General features: G+C 46.8%; 1 protein-coding gene across 1 annotated transcript; it reads right to left on the bottom strand.

Moving 5' to 3' along the window:
* Positions 1-207: 207 nt before the first annotated feature.
* BAG3 (BAG cochaperone 3) lies at positions 208-17,437 on the bottom strand. Its single transcript, XM_027746498.2, has 4 exons — positions 17,228-17,437; positions 5,595-5,942; positions 3,180-3,560; positions 208-1,521 (listed from the first exon to the last, which is right to left on the bottom strand). Exons 1-4 carry the CDS (start codon positions 17,396-17,398, stop codon positions 748-750), a joined length of 1,674 nt encoding a protein of 557 aa, XP_027602299.2. The 5' UTR covers positions 17,399-17,437; the 3' UTR covers positions 208-747.
* Between the last annotated feature and the right edge of the window lie 735 nt (positions 17,438-18,172).

The following is an 18,172-nucleotide window of genomic DNA, read 5'->3' as shown; positions in this document are numbered from 1 at the left end:
AATTTCTTCCTGAATCCATAGATGGGATACAGCAACAACATCAAAAGGGAGGAAGTGAATGAGGAAAGACACCATTTTGGTCTTGGTGAGAAAACAGTTGTCAGACTTCAACTACAACGCTGCTCTAACAAATCTCTGTGTTTAGAGAGTGTTTTTAAATCCAACTACTGCCTTTACATTTCCACCTTATAAAATCACAAGACTAAATTTGGCTTCCATATCATTTTATTTCCCTCTTAAAATATAGCATTGAAGTCCTGCACACATATAAATATCCCTACAGTTTCTTACACGCTTTCTATCCATCATTACTTAAAGTGCCCAACTGTGAACATTAAAAATAAAAACATTACTGTTAAGAGTGGCTATACTTATAAGAGGACTGGTATTCTGACAATGCAGGCCACTGATTTTACAAAAATCACCTGCAAAAGAATACACCCTAAACAACACGCATCAATATTAACCCTGAAGTAGTTTGGTTTTTTCCCCCACTCAGCTGATCTAAAAGCAATTAATGTACAGGGTTTATTTTTGAAACATGTCTTTTACATAGTGTAAGAATAAAGGATAAATGCATTACATTCTTTCTAGCTCCCTCCTTTCCCCACAAAGTGTTTACTGTGTCCCAAGCTGCTACGTTGATTAAAACCAGTTGAAAAGAGCTCCGGAAATGCATGCAACTTAAAATTCACTTAAACACACTTTAAGTTATAAAGTCTGAGAGATTTGGATTTCAGCACATAGCTATGGTTCAGTTGGGTTATTAGATGTGTTTGTCGTAGTAGCCAGATTGGTAAACACTTCTTCCTTCGTTTCAGGTTGATGTCTTTCCATTTTGGTTTCCTCTTTAGCATTTTTATTACTGGTATCTCCCTTACTCTTGACTACCACAGGTTCAATCTCCATGATTTCCTGTGGTGGCTTAGGCTCTGGACAATTTGGCTGAAGTCCATCAACAGGTTCTGGGACATCTTCTGCTTTCTGTTCAAGTTTTTCCAAAATGGTCTGGACCTTCCTTACACCATCTCTCCTGGCCTGGCGCACATCCGCACGACCCTCAGGGTCCACTGAGTCTAGGGCTAGCAACTCTTTGGTCAAATACTCTTCAATCATCAAGTATTTTTTGTCAGTTTTCTTGCCTTCAAAGGAGTCGACTGCCTGCTCAAGCATTTGTACTTTCTCCAGGATTGCTTCCACTTTCAAAACACCAGGATGCTTTGGAGGTTCTCCTGTTTCCATCGTCTTCGGCGGTGGCGGCGGCGCTTCCTCAGGAGGAGGCCTTTCCTGTGGGGGAGCAACCTTAGCAGGGGGATGAGCCTTTTTATCAGCTTTCTCTGCCATGGCTGGAGGCTTCTGGGGTGGTAGTTTAGGATCTGGTTCTTGGTGGGTGACCTGAATTGGGATATATGTTGACGGTGCCTCGGGTTCGGGCGGTGGGGCTGCCTTGTTCTCAGGCTTCGTTTCAGGCGCAGGGGGTGCTCTTGGTGGCTCTTGAGGAGGGACTTGTTGCTGAGAAACCTGGTGAGCAAGGCAAGTTTTGTGTTGAGACACAAAGCTCCTTATTTCCTTCTAAAGAACAAGTAACCTAACCCCCAGTTTTCTGTCCTCCTAGCAGTGCCATTTTCACACGAGATGATTAATCATTCTTGTGCACTGCTGAATTTTACTGTTTTCAAAAACAGCACTGTGCTGAAAAGCATTTCCAAGCTATTGCAGACTACAGGCACAAATCAACTCTCACAAACATTAAACTTCAGTACACCAAATCCTGCCTGTGCTTAATAAAGTCAGCCCCATGAGCAGTTCTGTAAGACAGGATCTGACTGAAGTCAGTAAGATCTTTTGCAGCTGACAGCAGCACAGTCAAGATTTCATCCTGTGGGTCAATAATTGAGAGCTCACCTTTCTTGAAAAGCCAACTACTTTGAGTTTTAGTCACATTCTGGGCTATTCTCATCCTGTTCCTATTTTCAGGGCATTCCTTTTTTTTTTGCTAGTGCTTATTTTTACTGATTTTATCTTTAGCATATTTACATGCAGAGGTTACTGTGTCAATCTTATTACACTGGAGTGATTAGGGACAATCCTTGGGATTACTCCAGATCTATGGCATCAAATCAGAAACCTCTTGAAATTGAGATTAGTTTTGAGATCTTAGCAGAAGACTGCATTTTGTGAGTGAGATCTGTGTTTTCCTTTCCCTGACACCTCCTTTACTTGTTCGTGCACATATACAAGGATTTTGAAAGATGCCAAATCCAACTCTCATGGATTTAGATGGCTGAAATATCTATATTTTCTATATAATATTTATATCTAAAATATCTATATGTTATTTAAACCAAATAAGTAAGTGGCCGGCACTGACAACCTCTTACTGCTTTACCCATTGAACATAAAAATTGAGTAGGGAGCACAAACTCTCACCCACGAAAATAAATTAGCACTATGACCTAAAATATGCTATTTAACCTGAAGTCTTCCTTGTTTTGTCCTACCACATGGGTTTTCAAATATATTAACCTAACTCTGCTCCTCTCATTTTTCTCTCCAGAGAGGAAATCGAAGCTTGTACACACCCACTTCCACACGCTCACAGCTGTCTAATTCCCAGTAGTCTTTAACTGCACTTTTAGTAAAAATTTTAACATGGAAAAAGTGTTCAATGAGCAACAGGTTGTACAACCAAGAGCATGCTTCAAGTTGGAAGAATAAAAAGCTCTAAGACTAGATTTTGCTGATCCTTTTTCTTCATAGCTAAAATGATTTTGTGCATCTGATGCTATCCCTAAATGGCTCTGAGACATCTGTGAAGTATATTTACATAGATGTCACAAATCCCATGGACCTGATTTTCTTCTCATAAACATAATGCAACATCGGTGACCTCAGTGTAATTACACCAAATTATACTCTGACGAGAGAAGATCAAATCATGTCTTAAATCACATTTCAGTGATCCAAAGACTCCATAGTCCTGAGAGGTAGGTGGAAAGGCAACTTGCTGCTAATGTTAACCTCAGTATCTCCCAATGTTAATCTCAGTATCTCCCAGCCTGTTTAAATCTCGAAACGGAGACTGCTTTATGTGCTTTCATGTATGTGTTAGTACAAGCTCACTTTCCAGCTCTAGCCTAAAGTCCCTGGGAGGTGATTCCCTTCCCAGCTCTACGTACCTGGGGTCTGTCTACAACTGTCTGCACTCTGATGGGAGCTGGGGGCTGGATCTGGGTGGTAACTCTGGCTGGTGAACTCTCCCGACTCGAAGAGCCTCTCTGAGCCACCCTGAACGGAGACTGCGCCCGCGGCGCCTTGGGCTCCCTCTCCTCGGGCTGGATCTTGTGGAACACCGGCTGGTGGGCTTGGAACTCGCTCTGCTGGGCAGGGTAGTGTGTCTTCTGGGCCTGGTGGTAGGCTTGTGTCGGCTGACGGGGGAGATTTTCGTGGATCACAGGAATTGGAATATAACCACGAGGAAGCTGGTGGCTTCCTGCATTGGGTCTGCCAGAGGACTGAGGGGAAACTGTTGGAGAATCAGATGCTCCTGGAGGTTGAGGCTGCCATGAAAACAAATTCCATTAGTACATTTTAACCATTTTGTGCTGATACTTTTCATTTTCAAAGAGAAAAGGAGACAGTCATCATAGAAACTGAACTTGTGTTTCCGGCATGCAAGGGCTCCATTTCCCTGGTTTTTTGGCCAAGAGCCTCACTAGACAAACCACAGAAGTTGTGAGAGCATCATTAGAACAAGCAGAAACCTGAGCTACAGCATTCCCAGCCCTCAAATGAGCAGGGAGTGGATGCTCAGTCAGAATGTTTGCTGCTTTTGCATGGCTGTTCCTGTCTAAACCTGTCAAATTTGAGGTAAAGTAAGCTAAGCAAACAAATTCTAAGCTGGAGACAAAAATCAAACCCTAACAGAGGCACACAACGTTTTGACTTCTGATCCCACTCACACTAACAGATTCTCTATGTTTTGTTGGGGGTTTTATAAAGCATGTCACTAAGTTGGTATCAGGCTATGGCAATACACATATGGCTAATGCCCCTTCTTCCCCCCTCTCCTGGACCTTCCAGCACCTCAACCCCTTGGCACCAGCAGCAGGAGCTGCACTAGCTTAGACCTGCTGTTAGAAACAAGCACTGGGCTGAGCTGCTGCAGAATCCAGTTCTCAGCATGTTCAAGGTTGTGGGTCTGCAGTTTGTTCCCAGCTGCCTCCCACCTCCTGCTCTGCCAGTCCATCCCCTCACCCACTCTGCACCAGCTCCAGCAGCTGATTCCCTTCTGGGTGTGTGACACAGCTCAGTGAAAGGCCAGATCAGACTGGAACTGGCACAGGAGAGGGCAGGACAACACAGCCAGAAGGCAAGAGAAGGGCAGGCGAGGCAGGAGAGAAGGGGAACAAGACCCCTCCTCTTTTGGTGCTGGTGAACGCTCAGCTGCCCATGAAACAGCAACCCTAAATAAACAACTGCTGGTTTGCATTATAGCCCCCAGCACTGGCACTACTGCTGGCCTTGCTGACACACAGCTTGCAGTCACCAACACAGACTCTGCTCAGTTGGTACCATCACTGCACTGCCCAAGTTTGTCACATCAACTTCTGAGTCCTCTCTGGTTATCTCTCAGGACTTCAGTAAGTGGCACAGAAGACACATTCCTGAAGCCACTCTGCAGACAACACAAAGCTTGGAAACAGGAAAAGCTGGGCCTCTTGTCCTGGTGCTGCATGGACAAGGCATCGTTAGTCAAGACAGCTGAGAAACCTGCCAACAGGATTTTAATTACATTGTTCAGACTCCAAATAAGTTTCAGACAAGATGCCACTACCGCTGAATTACAGACCTGATATGTTTTCAGCTTGGTGAAGGCTGAATTTCCTGCTCATCTTACTTTGAATAAAAATGAGGTTGGTATTTCCATACGTTACAAGAATACCAATTTGCTAGTTCTCCACAGAGAACAGGCCAACCAAAATCCTACCAGCTGAAACACAGAACAAGCAGGGTGACTTTTTTCAAATAAGTTCATAGTTTGAAAATATTTTCACATGCCACCGAAGGACAAAACCACCTTACAATTCACTTTCAAATCTGCTTTTATGTAAATCCATACTCTTTATACAACTGAAATATTAAATTAAGAACTTCTGAAGTGGCCTGGGTTGTTCGCTGACTGGACACTTTTATTTTTGTCTCTCCCACTTTGTTCGCTTCACTTTGGCTCATGGTGCAGAACACAAGAGACTTGTCTTTATCCTCCACTTGTGAGGGAACCTGTATAACCCCTGAACACCCCTCCCCTGCTGCAGGACCTGCTCGGCTCAGAGGCTGCTTTTTGCAGAAGTCCTTCACATGCATTTATCTCTGCAGAACCACTCCAGAGTGGAAGCAGGTGACCCTACAAAACCCAGACACATTTACGCCGCCGTGACCGCGCAACTTTTGCATTTTAATACTGGGAAAGCATCGGGAAAATGCAATCCCGTGGCAAGTCTGGCTTTTCTGAAGGATCAGCTCCCCGTGTGACATTGAGGCCACGCAGGCTGCGGGCGCAGAGCGGAGCCAGCCCGCGGTGCCGCGGTTACCTCGGGTCCGTGTGCTGCCGGTGCCGCAGCTGCCGTTGTCTGTCCACACTGTTTATCCGCCTGGGCGGCCTCCGCCGGCCCCCGCCCGGGGGACTCGGGGCTGGAATAGGCCCCTCGGAGCGGTGGCTGTGCCTGCGCCGCGCTGGGCACAGCTTCTGCCTTGTACCTCTGCGCCCCGGGCTGCGGGGCTGAGAAGCACGGGTGCTGCTGCCTGCCGTCCAGGCCCTCGTGGATGACGGGAATGGGGATGTAGCCGGCCCGGAGCTTGGGGTATCCCATGTTTCCTTCTCTTGCCGGCGGCTGCCTGGGGCTGTCGCGAGATGGGCCGTTTGCTGATGACTGGCCTTCCTGGAAGTCAAAAACATCACACGGTGTTTATTGGTAGCTCAGTAAAGCTGGTAAGAAAAAGCTGCCTGAAGGTCCGTCCTAAAAGCAGCATCAGCTGCGTGTGAGGAGCTGAGACCTCTGAGGCCTGTGCCGGGCAGCGAACAGCAGGTGCTAACTGTGCAGGCAGCAGAAGAGAGCAAGCTAAAAAATCTGCTCCTGTGTGGGGCCTTCAGCCCCACTTCTCATAAATACTAACTTGGGCTTTAAAACACCTGCCTAACTACAAGATTTCTTATTTAGCATGCATTTATAGCTTTCAGCCATCAGCCCACCCTCTTCAGGTGGAGCTCATCCAATTCAAACAAGAGGCATTTCCTTAGCACCTCTCAGAACACATCTGTGCTACACATAACATCTGAAAGGACATTTTCAAGGAAGACTAATCCCATCAGAAACACAATCTCGTTGGTATTGTTCTTCCCCAACTAATTGAAGAGATACTGACCCTGCACACTGAAGAATATATTCACTTCCAGCAAAGGGAGGATTCGGTTCAGTAAATATTGAGGGAGAGGGGAGGGGAAGACAGGACAGTCTAACAAAGAGGAAAAGGCTGAAAAGCAAGATGAAAAAATCCCTGCGTTGTCTGAGTGGGCTCACTGGACAATGTCAAAGCCCTGGCAAGGGGGGAAGTGGTTTGTACTCAGAGCCTTCACAAGTCCTCTAGTAAGTTCTTCCTGCATCGGTCATTCTATTTTGAGACCCCGCGAGGGCCAAGTTCCAGATGTATCTCTAAGTCAGATCATATAACAAGCACCTCTGTCATTCAGAGGGTAATGTCATTATTCAGTAAGAGGAGAATTTAATAAGGGGACATATGGTGCAAGTGTTGGAAACCCTATTTTTAAAGAGTTGTTTAAGCTGTAAAAATATTTCATGTTGCTTCTGTACGCGTTAATATACCAATTCCTTAGGAATTAACTATTTTACCAACCAGATTATCAGTGTTCTTTCTACATGACAGTATCCCCTTAAAAAGCAATTTCTGAGAATTCCTGTAAGCAATGAAACTTCAGAGAATAAAGGCTATTATTTAAGGAAACTAATAAAGATAAAAAACACGGAAAGGAACAAGTTCAAAGTCTGAGCCCTGATGCTCCACTTCCTTTTACTCATTAAAGAAAACCTCCACAAAGGAAGAATTCTGGAAGAGGCACAGAGGAGAGCCAGGCCTAGAAAGTTCGCACGGAGCAGCAATCTGAAGTTGGCTTTCCCAGCTGCAGAACAAGGATGATCTCATGCCAAGGTCTGCACCGGGATCCACCGCCGACAGATGAGTCATTTTAAATTCACCCTACCAGGAAACCACGTTCCTCTGCTCAACACAGGCTGTCCAGGGGCTTTCAGAACCCCACGCACCAACAAACATGTGCTTGTTCACCTCCCACCGGCACAACCCCGCACCCAGAGCCCTCCCGGCAGCCTCCTCTCCCGGGATCCGCAGGGACGGGCGGTTACGTCAGCAAACTGCATCTGCAGGAAAATAAATGTGAGGTGTGCTCAGCTGACAACAATGCGAGGCCGAGGCAGAGCCAAGTGTCCACAGGGCGAGCTGGGAGGGAGACTGATGATTCCACAGTGGGAAGAAGCACCTTGGTGCTCCAAGTGGACTCCAGGCATTCTGTGCCCGGCCTGCACCAGCTGCTCTGCAGTCTCCCTGACGGAGTAACCCGAGCATTCCCCAGCCACCCCCACTACAGCCACAGCTCCCACTGCTATAAAAAGGAGATTCCCTCACTTCCAGCGTCTCTGTGGGAAGGGTCGGTGCTGGGAAGGGTTTAGGAGCTGGGTGGGCCAGGAGCACCTGCAGATGGCCTGACATGAGAAGGCTGTCAGCCAAACCAGCTCCACTCCACTCCACCTGGGTGTAGGGAGCTCAGGATTAGTTGTCAGTTCCTCTCTTGGCATTTTGGGGGTCTGCAGTGTTTTGAACGGCTTCATTTGGGGATAAGACCTCCAATCATCTGGAGTAATCCACAGTGGTAAATCATTGCCAAGGATTCAACATGGACAGTGTCCATCCCCCCACCCAGAGTCCAACCACGGGCTTCCCCCCTTCCATGTCTTCATGTTCAGACCTGCGAGGCTGCCCTTGTTTTGAACCTGCCTAGCAATCTGAGAAATCTGCCACAGCAACTTAAGCCCTGGTAAGAAATACAAAAGCAGCAGCCCAGAACCAAACCAAAATCAGGTTGGACTGCTTTTCCAAACGATTCATCTCGCACCTGAAGTAAAACTTCAGTTTTACTTCACCCGCCCACTTTATTGGGTGGGTTTGGTGTGGTTGGTTCTTGTTGTTGTCTTTGGGGTTGTTTTGTTTTTTGAATAGAAATACTGGCCCTCTTAAGAGCCACAGCATAAACTGTACTCCCATAATTTCTCACATATTCTCACAGCTTCAGACAACCTGTGCTGCCTCTGTGGAAAGTTAGTATAGAGTTGGTCCTTTGCCCCAGGTTTTTTTCCCCTGTAGTCAGGTCTAACCACAAAGCAATGCCTCTTACCCGTGCAGTCATACTGGAGCAGCCCTCAGTGAAGATACAAATGCAGTGTCCTTGTTTTCCCCACCATCAGTAGCTCTGAGGCAGAGATCAGGTTCAGAAAAAGTGCTCTCATCACAATTGCTCTTCCTAATCTACATTGTTCCTTTCAACACTTAATTAATAGTTAACTCTGTAAACAGTTGCTTACATTAGCCAGTTTGTATCACCACATCTTAAACATTCCTGGTCGTTTTTTCTCCATTCCCACCGTCATACAATCACAAACATGGGCAATCCATGTACTCTGCACCACGGCCAAAGACTACCAAGGCCTTGGGTTCAGGGAGATGCTGCCAGTGGTTTGGGTCCCTTTTTAGTGACAATCCTACACAACAGTGAGTACGAGGAGATCCCAGTACCCCCATGGCCAGGCTTTCAGCCCAAGCAGTTCTGTTTTGAGCAAGGGAGTCTGTATTTCCAGCCTGGACAAACAGGTTCTGGAACACTGCAGGAGAAGCTCAGGTGTGCCTGGGGACAGTGTGCAAGGGGGAGGAAGGGAATCAAGCTCTGGAAAACTGCCATCATCACCCTACAGAGAAAAAAAATTCATGGATTTGCTCTGAATGCTTTAATTTGTGCTTTAGAGCCCAGCCAGCACACACACAAAAAAAAAGCCATTTTCTGATTTTATTTGCCTTCCATCACATACAGTTCTTGCTTGTTATATTAACAAACATGTTATCTGCAAAAGTCCAGAGCTCACATTGAACACAAATCTGCACAAAGAGAGAAATGTGTAATAAAGGAATGTTTACACATAAAAACCAGGAACCCAATTCAGATTTCTGCCTTAAAACAAACTGAAGTAAAATTCCTCTGCCCTCCTCTAAAGAAACAATAAATTCCTTAATAACGAAGCTGAGAGTAGCTACAAGCAGCAGAGGATCAATCAATTTTCAGTAAGCAGCAGGACTGAGTACCAGCACTGCAGCAATCCCAGCTCCGATCACACACTTCACTTACATTTAACAGACAGTCTCCCCAAACAGTGGGGAGCACAGAAATGCAAAAAAACCTCCCCTGAGCAGCTGAGACATTCTGACAACAGTCCCAGTCTACATTTCAGGGAGCCTGCAATACCGCCAGGAACTCAAACCCAATCCACCATTTCAGGAGGTGCTGAGGGAAGAGTCCTCCCATCCAGTCCAACGGGAGTGTTCTGGCCCAGCTGTGAGGGGCAGCTGAGCCACGCTGGGATTTCTGCTCAGGGAATGACAGCGCTCCCACCTCTCAGGACCAGGACGTTTCTGTTGTCAGGCCATCACCACGATAAATAAAGGTGCAGCCAGCACGGGTTGTGCAACTGGAAAAAAACACTTCATACCCCTACATCCTCCTCTTGGCTTCCCATGGGAAGGGCATGCTCAGAACTGACACTAAAATCCTCCGACTTGCCTGGACTTTAAGTGAGCTCTGAAACCACGAGCCATTGGAAGGAAAAAAAGCGACAGCAAGAGAAAAAACAGCGTTGAAACAGAATTCCTAATACAGCTGCACTATCTGGAGTGGATAATGGCAGAACTCCCAGTGTGCCCCAGTGACTGCTCAAGTGTTATTCCAGACTGAAACACAGAAACCTGCAAATTCACTCACTGTTTATGCCAACAAATCGCCATTGGAGTTTTCCAGGTGGCTGTACCAATCAAATTAAATTTGTCAAAATATTCTGTGTGCATGCTAGATGACTTGAATAGCTGTACTGAACTCAGAATCTCCCTTTTGAGACTCCTTACATAATGCATTTTTCATTCCCCTTATACTAAAACGGTCTACAAGATAAAGTTTAAGAGCAAGTTTTGCTGCCATCACACTCTTACATTTTTCTTAACCTGCATGGCTGTTATTTGCAGTACAACAGTCAGTTCTCTAAAGCATCTGTGTATTATACACACATGTAGCACCTCCGTAGCTCTTGCAGAGCAGCAGTGCAAGTATTTAAATTGCACCTGTTTTGTAAATATTATCTAAAGCAAAGGAAAAACAGAATTTACCAACATTGCCAAGAGATTAAACATCTTTCTGTAAGCAAACAGAGGGTCTGCTGACTTCAGTGGTCCTGAACTTGTAAGCTGCTGCTGTGGAGTACCATGCAAACAGAAGTATTCTAGTTGCTCAAATGACTGAGAAAATGCTAATACCTGATAAAAATCTAATTTCAGAACACATTTTCCATGATATTAAACCCAGATCCTAAATATTTAGGAAGAAGTGGAATAGCACGATTCTGTTCTTTCACGTCCAAATACAACAACATAACTAAAATGAGTGACTGAAATACAACAGCCACGTTTCCTTTGCACACATGCTCAAAAATATATTTTTATCAGAAATTACCATGAATAACCAGAAAAAACAGTAGTACCCAATATTAAAATCTAAGAATGATGCATCAATTCTATTTATTAAAAAAAACCAAAACAAAAGAACATTTTGTCACAGAAAGGCAAAACTAAGCACTAGAATTGGATTCCATATGCATTTGTATTTTACTTCTGGCCAGACCTTTTCTCCTTCTCTGTTGTGTTAACTAAGCAAAAGTACTACACTAGCTTTGCTATCAACAGAAATCAGCATTTCCAAGTATTTCTAAGAAGTTTCTCACCAGTGCTTTGTATTTGAACATATTAATAGCACAACATTAGCACGAAGTAGGTTTTATTAACAGTGCCCAGATAACTACACAAATTGGGAGGTGCAGAGTGATCCGCTCTCAGTGCTGACTCCAAACTTCAGCTGCTGAAGACTTTTGCATTCTCACCCTTTTACTCACCATTTGTGCTTAAATATATGGACTGAGCACACAGGCATTTGAGCAAGATATCATTAGCTAATGACTGAAGGAAAGCATGAATAAGCTGAGTTGCATGAGCTGTCTCAGTAGAACTTCGTGTCAGTCGCATCATGTAACCCAATTACAGGCCAAGCTGCTTTTGATGTTCCACTTGGTGAATGCTGAGTTTTTATTTCCTAACATACACATGTGTAGGCAAATAGGCCTTTTGTTCCCTCTTGTAATTATTGGGTTGTATTATCCAAGTATTACATTAACATGTGCTCTGACTGAGGAAGGCCAGCGATGCCATCAGGAATAAATAAACACTACTGGAAACAAAAGGAGAAACCTAATCCTAAGCTTTTCAGCACAGAGAGCCTGGAGCAAACACATTGGCCATCTTGCAGATCAATCTTGTTGCAGGAACAAAAAAGGTCCTCTTTTGATCACTAAGATGATTCTGAAGCTAAAACACCTCAGTGCTGACATGACATCACCTGCCTTTTGTGCCCAGGAGTGGAAGTTGGCCCGTGCACAGAAAGCACCTGATGGGCCAAACTGAACATGTTTGAGAAAGAAGCAATGACTGCTGCAAGGAGCAGAGCACTCTTAGGAGAGCTGGAATCACCACCCACCCTGTCAGCTTTAATGGGCAGGGTTAAAGAAAAGCCCTTTAGAGGACTAACAGAGATATCCTTGTCAAGGGCAATGAGAATGACACACTTCATTCAGTTATTCCTGTTCACTGCCTGCTTGCCTAAGAAGCAGGCAGTCAACCTGCTGCCTTCCTATTAGCTGTGAACCAGAAATCTGGAATACAGGAGAAAGTATAAGTCTCAAGAATTAGCAAAACCATGCCTCATAAAAAAATGAGAATAAGTAAATAATGGTTGAAGAGAGGGCTGTGAATATCACAGTTTATAGTCAGGGTCCACATTTGCATCTAAAATCTCATTTTGCAAGCAGCATTTCTGTGACTTCACTTCCTTAAACATCAATTTTCCAACACTAAAACCACTTGCTATACTGCACCTCATTTATTAATCATAAGGCTTTGCCATCAGCCATAAAAAACCCACTTTCGTGCTACCTGACCTACTGGGTGATGCCAGACAAGTCGCTTACCCAACACATGCCTGATTTTCCTGTCTGTAAAACCAAGAAGGAAAAATAATCAAACCAACAGCTTCTGCAACATATTTAAGATACAGCATTTTTCCTTCTCTCTGTAATTAAATAATGTGATCTGTGTGAACAAGCCATTTCTTCTAATTTACATTTACCTTTAACTTGGCATGAAGAGAGACCACAGATGCCCCAGAAAGCTCTGGAGACAGAGCTCACCTGGGGTGTGATACTGTCTATACACCCCACAGCATATTGGGCTGTTACCTGCCTTATCACAGTTCCAGTGGGAACAACTCTATTTTTGCCATGTGATTATGGAAAAATCCTGCCTGTGTATACAAGTGTTAAAAATATGATTCCTAGGCAAGAATGCTGCCACCTGGCACAAGTAGTCTTCCTTTGTCCTTTAGATAAGAGGCACACAGTGCCAGGAGTTCCACAGAACTCTGCAATACCTCCTTTGCTTTGCCTCTTGCACGATTGCCCAGACACTGCCATGATCTCCAGCAATGAGTTCTTCACGTTCCTGTCTCTTACTTCCGATTCCATCCACCTCTTGTTTTCAGATTAACTGATATCCCCATAAATTAACTTCCTGCTTACCATGTAAAGGGGAGGCTTTAAATAACTACACAGAGCAGCTGCAGGGAATCTGGACAGAGCCAGTCACAATCCTCCAAAAATCCCCTACTGATAATTTTGCCACTGCTCCACATTATGCCTTTTATACGCAGTACCTAATTTTTAACCCAGTGACTAACTTGCTAACCTGACAGAGTGCACAGCAGCATTAGTAATGTAGAGCACTGCAGGTAGGAGAAGCCTTAATTGCCAGCTAAGCCAGCCTCACATTCCCTTCCCCTGATGTGCAGCACTGCCAGAGATGCAGTTTCAGAGAGGCCGGACTGAACCCCCGGCGCAATTTCTAATTTGGGCTCCCAAGAATTGTTTGCTCAACTCGAACGTGAGAAGTCAGTGCTCAAAAATAAATTCACCACTAAAGAGATGAGAATTGAGTGACTTCAGGCTTATTTGGGGCAGCAGAGAGAAAAGAGTCACAACAGCCAGGAAGGGGGAGGATGGAAACTTAGGTGTAGCAAGTTGTTCCCCAAACACCAGTGAAGCGTCAGTGGGAGGGTAAGATGGCTCCTTCTCCCTTTGATCAGGCCTGTGCAGTCCTCGTTGCAAGCAACACATAGATCACAGATCACTTTTATGGCTGTGGGCCTGGCTGCTCCAGCTTTTATCTCAAACCCAAGGCACCAGCGAGCTATTGATCACTGCAATATCCGTCCAGCAAAGCTCAGCACAGTCAATTCCTTTGCTCTATTTTTAGCTGCATTTATTGCATGGCGAAACAACACGTAGAAGGAGCATCAATAAATACCTATACAAGCCTTGGTTTTGTTTTCTTCTTTAAATGCAATCTACTTTTTTCCAACATTTTAAGGAACACCAAGTTAACAGTTTAACATTATAAGACAATCTTGCAGGAAGTACGCACAGCTGTGATGCCCCAAGTTAACACAAAAAATAACAACAGATAAGCACAGGAAATCAGTAATTCTACCAAAGGAAAAAAGGAAGAGTGACATGGCTAGAAAACATGCTTTCAGTAAAATACATGCTTCACAGTATTGATTGTACCTTACTCCTCGAATGTCTTACTGTTAACTAATCAGACACTTGAAACAAAAATCATTAGTTTAGCAAGAAGTTTCATTAATAAGTGGGTTTTGGTCATTTGCAAAGTTGTGCCTTGTTTCTCACTGGAGCAGTAAGAGACTTTTCTCCTCTTTCTCAGGAAGGTCTCCCTAATTCAGCCTTACACTGCAATGATTTCTTACAAGGAACAGGCAAACGTGCAGAGGAAGAACACCCATCCTTCATGTGGGTAAAAAAAGGCCAGACTGAATGAGAAAATTACAGAGTCAGCTGAATTCACAAATGCATCTAAACTACAGAGTTAAATGCAAAATCGAGGTCTGGTTTCGTTGGTTTAAAATGACTCTGTCATGGGTTAAAATTTCAAAGGAGCCACTTCAACTTTTACCTGATTATGTCTCTGGCACAGAATGCTGCAGTCAGCATGGCTACACTGATGTTAAGCCTGGAGTAAGTGAGAAGACCAGGATCAAGCACTTGGGAACACCAGGACTTCACTCTGACACTGCCTCAGCTGTACTACTAAGCTAGAAAAGCTCAGTTAGCTCTAGATCTGTGCTCCATTCATTGCCCACAGCCAGTGTAATACCTCATTTTGTTGCCAAAAATCTCTACAGAAAGAGGACAAATACTCACAGAGAGGATATTGGTAGATATAGTGTAAGACCACCTTAAAGGTGATAAAAAACCGCAAGTTTCACTGTCTGATTTCAGTGAAAGTGAAGCAATACAGTCAGTACAAGTTTGAGCCTTGCAAAGGTAAGTGAAGTCTGACACACGCAATCAGGTTTTGTCATTCTCAAATCACTTCTAAAAGCCACAAGTTCTCATTTAAGCTAGACTGAGAATGAAGGAAAACAGGAAACTCTTCCCATCTAGTCTCTCCTTCTGCCTGCATCTCTGGTTTTGTCCTTGTTTAGGTAGGAACAAAAGCCTAATATCTTCAAAAATCATTGCTGGATTTTGAATTCACTGTCAGTGGGTAATTTGTCTTCTTTGGCACTGCCTAGCTAAGAAAACATTATTTAGGAAGAGACATAGTTTCCTCAGGCTTGATTCTATGACTCTGTTGCTAAATAGTACCTGTCCTCATGAAATTTACTGATACTAAATCTAAATTTCAGGAATTGTCCGTGAATTCCAGCAGATATACTTAACTCAGGGCTCTGACAAACGGCTGGGTGAGAGGAGCTACACACAGTTTCTATCGCCATAAACTGGAGGGTTTTTTCTTTGAACATTAGACAGGAACTCTCAAAAATCAGCAGTTTTCCATATTCATCTCTGGAGGCGTTTCTGTCTCTCACTGAACAAACCCACTTTTTCCAAACAGGAAAATTTGTTACTTCTTTCTATAAGCAGGAATGTGTATCCCACAAAAGCTGCTCAAAAGCAGGTGCAACTTTTTTATCTGTGATCAAGTTGGCAAAAGAGGCACTTCTCATTACCACAAATTTCACATGAGATAGGGTGAAAATTTGCTTTGTTTCAGGCACCCACTCAAGCAGAGAACTGACCCATCAGAGAACTTCCAGTCACTTCACACAATTATCAAAAGCAGCTTAAACGCCACTGTTCTGTTAAATGGGTTAGTCTCAAGTGGTATTTCTGTAACAAAAGCCCTTGAGTAAACAGCACACTTTCCTTCTCAAGTATGTTTTATGGTTATAAAAACCCACATTATTTATTATTTTTATTGCCATAAGAGCCAATGTTAACAGGTGCCCCATTAGAGCTGGAAGATGGTGCCTCCAAAGAGGACATAAAGCACTTTTTCCTATGATAATATGATTATTGAGACTAGCAAAGTACATTTTCCTAAGACCTCTTTGCATTATTACTGGAATCTATAGACCAAACGAGGTAGCACTTAAAGAGCTGAAAAGAGGGTTAATCTGTGACAGAGAAGCCCGTCCCTTTCTTTCCAATGCCAGCTGCTCTCACACCGAGCTTTCAGTCACGGCCCGCGCTCACAAACCGAGCAATTGCTATTTTAAGAAACATTAAGTTCTTAAAATAATTAACACTTCTTGAGCGCCTCGCAAGGCTGCAAGAGAAAGAGTTGCGGCAGGTCCCTCGCATCCCGCAGCCCCCTCGCTCCGCACGGGCAGTGAAGCCGCACCGGGGGCTGCGCAGCCCCTCGGCCCTTCCACAGCCCCCTGGTCCCTCCACAGCCCCCTGGTCCCTCCACAGCCCCCCCCGGGCCCTTCCACAGCCCCCCCCGGGCCCTTCCACAGCCCCCCCCGGGCCCGCCCCGGCGGGCTCCGGGCCAGCCCCGCGGAGCGCCCGGGACGTGGCCGAGCCCCTTCCCGGGGGAATTGGGGCAGGGCAGGGGAGCCGGGCAGCCCGGCGTGCCCGGGCACAGGCGGTGCTGCCCGCGGAGGAGCGCACCGAGCCCCCGGGGGAATCGCCTTCCCACCGGGCAACTCCTACTCCGCTCAAGTTTCCAGCACTTTCTGCCCGCAGCCGTCGCGCTGTTGGGTCAGAGGGCTGTAATTCCCGAAGGAACGGGCTGTATTCCCCAAAACCCGGAGAACTACTTGACCCGAAAGGGTCATTCCTCAAGGCCCCGGCAAAATCCCGGCCGCTCTCCCCTCCGCGTTTCTCCTTCCATGGACATATTTGGAGTGAGATGCGGCTTTTCCCTGAGCGTGCTTCGGGAACGAAACCGGAGCGGGCAGCGGCTCGGAGAGTTTGGGACCAGGGACAAGAAAAAGGGGGGGAAAACAATTAAAAAAAAAAAAAAAAAAAAAAAAAAAAAAAGGAAGAAAAACGAAACTTAACCAGAGTCCGTGCTGGGGGTTTTTGTTTGTGGAGTTTTTGTTTGGTTGGTTTTTTTAAAGGCACTCACCATTTGGGCTGTTTCACAGCTGAAAAATAAATCAGGTTCTCCTCTCCGCTGGCAGTCCGGGTGGACTTCACCAACTTTAAATAAACACCCCGGGGCCGAGGTATCGAATGATTTAACGCACGGAAAAGGGACTGCAGTGCGTCAGAGACAAAAGGCAGCTCCTGCCCTCCCCGCATCGCCCCGCGCGGGGGGAGCGCGGCCCCCGCACCCCGCAGTGCCCCCCGAACCCCGCAGTGCCCCCCGGCCCCGCCGGGACCCCCGGCCCGGCCACCCCGTCCCGCCGTACCTGCGGCGCTGCCCGCAGGCGCGGGTCGCTCCAGGTGGTGGTGCGGCTGTTGTGATCCACGAAGAAGGGCCATCCCGTCTGCGGGTCGATCTTGATCTCCCAGCCGGGCGGCAGCGGCTCGGCGCTGCCCTCCATCTGCGGCGGCGGCGGGGTCTGCGCGGCCGCGCTCATGGCCGGGCGGTGCGGGCACAGTGCGGGGCGGGGGCCGGGCCCGCGCCTTTATCCGGCGGGGGCCGGGGCGGGGGCGCGGGGCTGGAACTGTCTGGAAACGGCGGCGCGGGGGGCGGCGGCGGGGGAGGGACGAGGGGCGGGACGCGGAGGAGGAGGAGGAGAAGGAGGGCGGGGGACGGCGGAGGAGCCGCCGGCTGGAAACTTCTGGTTGTGTCCAGCAGTGCCCGGCGGACCCCCGGGGTACCGGGAACGGCGCCCTGGGAACGCCCTGGGAGCCGCAGCCGCGTCCCGGCCCCGCAGGCATCCCCAGGCGCGTCCCGGGACGGCGCTCCCGGTTCTCCGGGCAGGGCAGGGAGTTCTCCGAGCGCGGGCACCGCGGGGTGGCTGTGCCAGCCCGAGCTGCCGTCCTGCCCTGGCAGGGCAGGGAGTTCTCTGAGCGGGGGCACCGCGGGGTGGATGTGCCAGCCCGAGCTGCCGTCCTGCCCTGGCCGGGCCGGGCCGCCCCCCGAGCCCCGCACGGCACAGCCCATCCTTGGGGAAACCCTCCGGCACCGCTCGCACGGAAACCCCGAGCCCCGGGCAGCGAGGGAAAGCACAGAGCTCCTCCCAAAAACTCGCTGCCCCGTGACTGGTAATTCGAGCTTATAGTTGACAAATAACAAAAATAATGTCGCTTCCCAAATGAGGGTGTGGGCGGGCGTTGTTCTTCAGATTCGGCTGGTTTGAACTTTCTCGGCTCTTTGCAAATCTGTGTCTCAGTCCTCGGTTTCACTC

This window comes from Pipra filicauda, unplaced genomic scaffold, assembly GCF_003945595.2.
Source record: "Pipra filicauda isolate LSUMZ 115617 unplaced genomic scaffold, ASM394559v2 scaffold53_size3534045_pilon, whole genome shotgun sequence".
Classification (NCBI taxonomy): Eukaryota; Metazoa; Chordata; class Aves; order Passeriformes; family Pipridae; genus Pipra; species Pipra filicauda.
This window is presented reverse-complemented; position numbering and strand designations above follow the sequence as displayed.

What these genes read in the sequence shown, in the direction of transcription:
- BAG3 (XM_027746498.2), bottom strand. Translation starts at nt 17,398, where the DNA reads ATGAGCGCGGCCGCGCAGACCCCGCCGCCGCCGCAGATGGAGGGCAGC. An exon ending in CGGCAGCACACGGACCCGAG is followed by an intron (nt 3,561 to 5,594) that starts GTAACCGCGGCA and finishes TTTTCATGGCAG; the next exon opens with CCTCAACCTCCAGGAGCATC. An exon ending in CAGTTGTAGACAGACCCCAG is followed by an intron (nt 1,522 to 3,179) that starts GTACGTAGAGCT and finishes CTTGCTCACCAG; the next exon opens with GTTTCTCAGCAACAAGTCCC.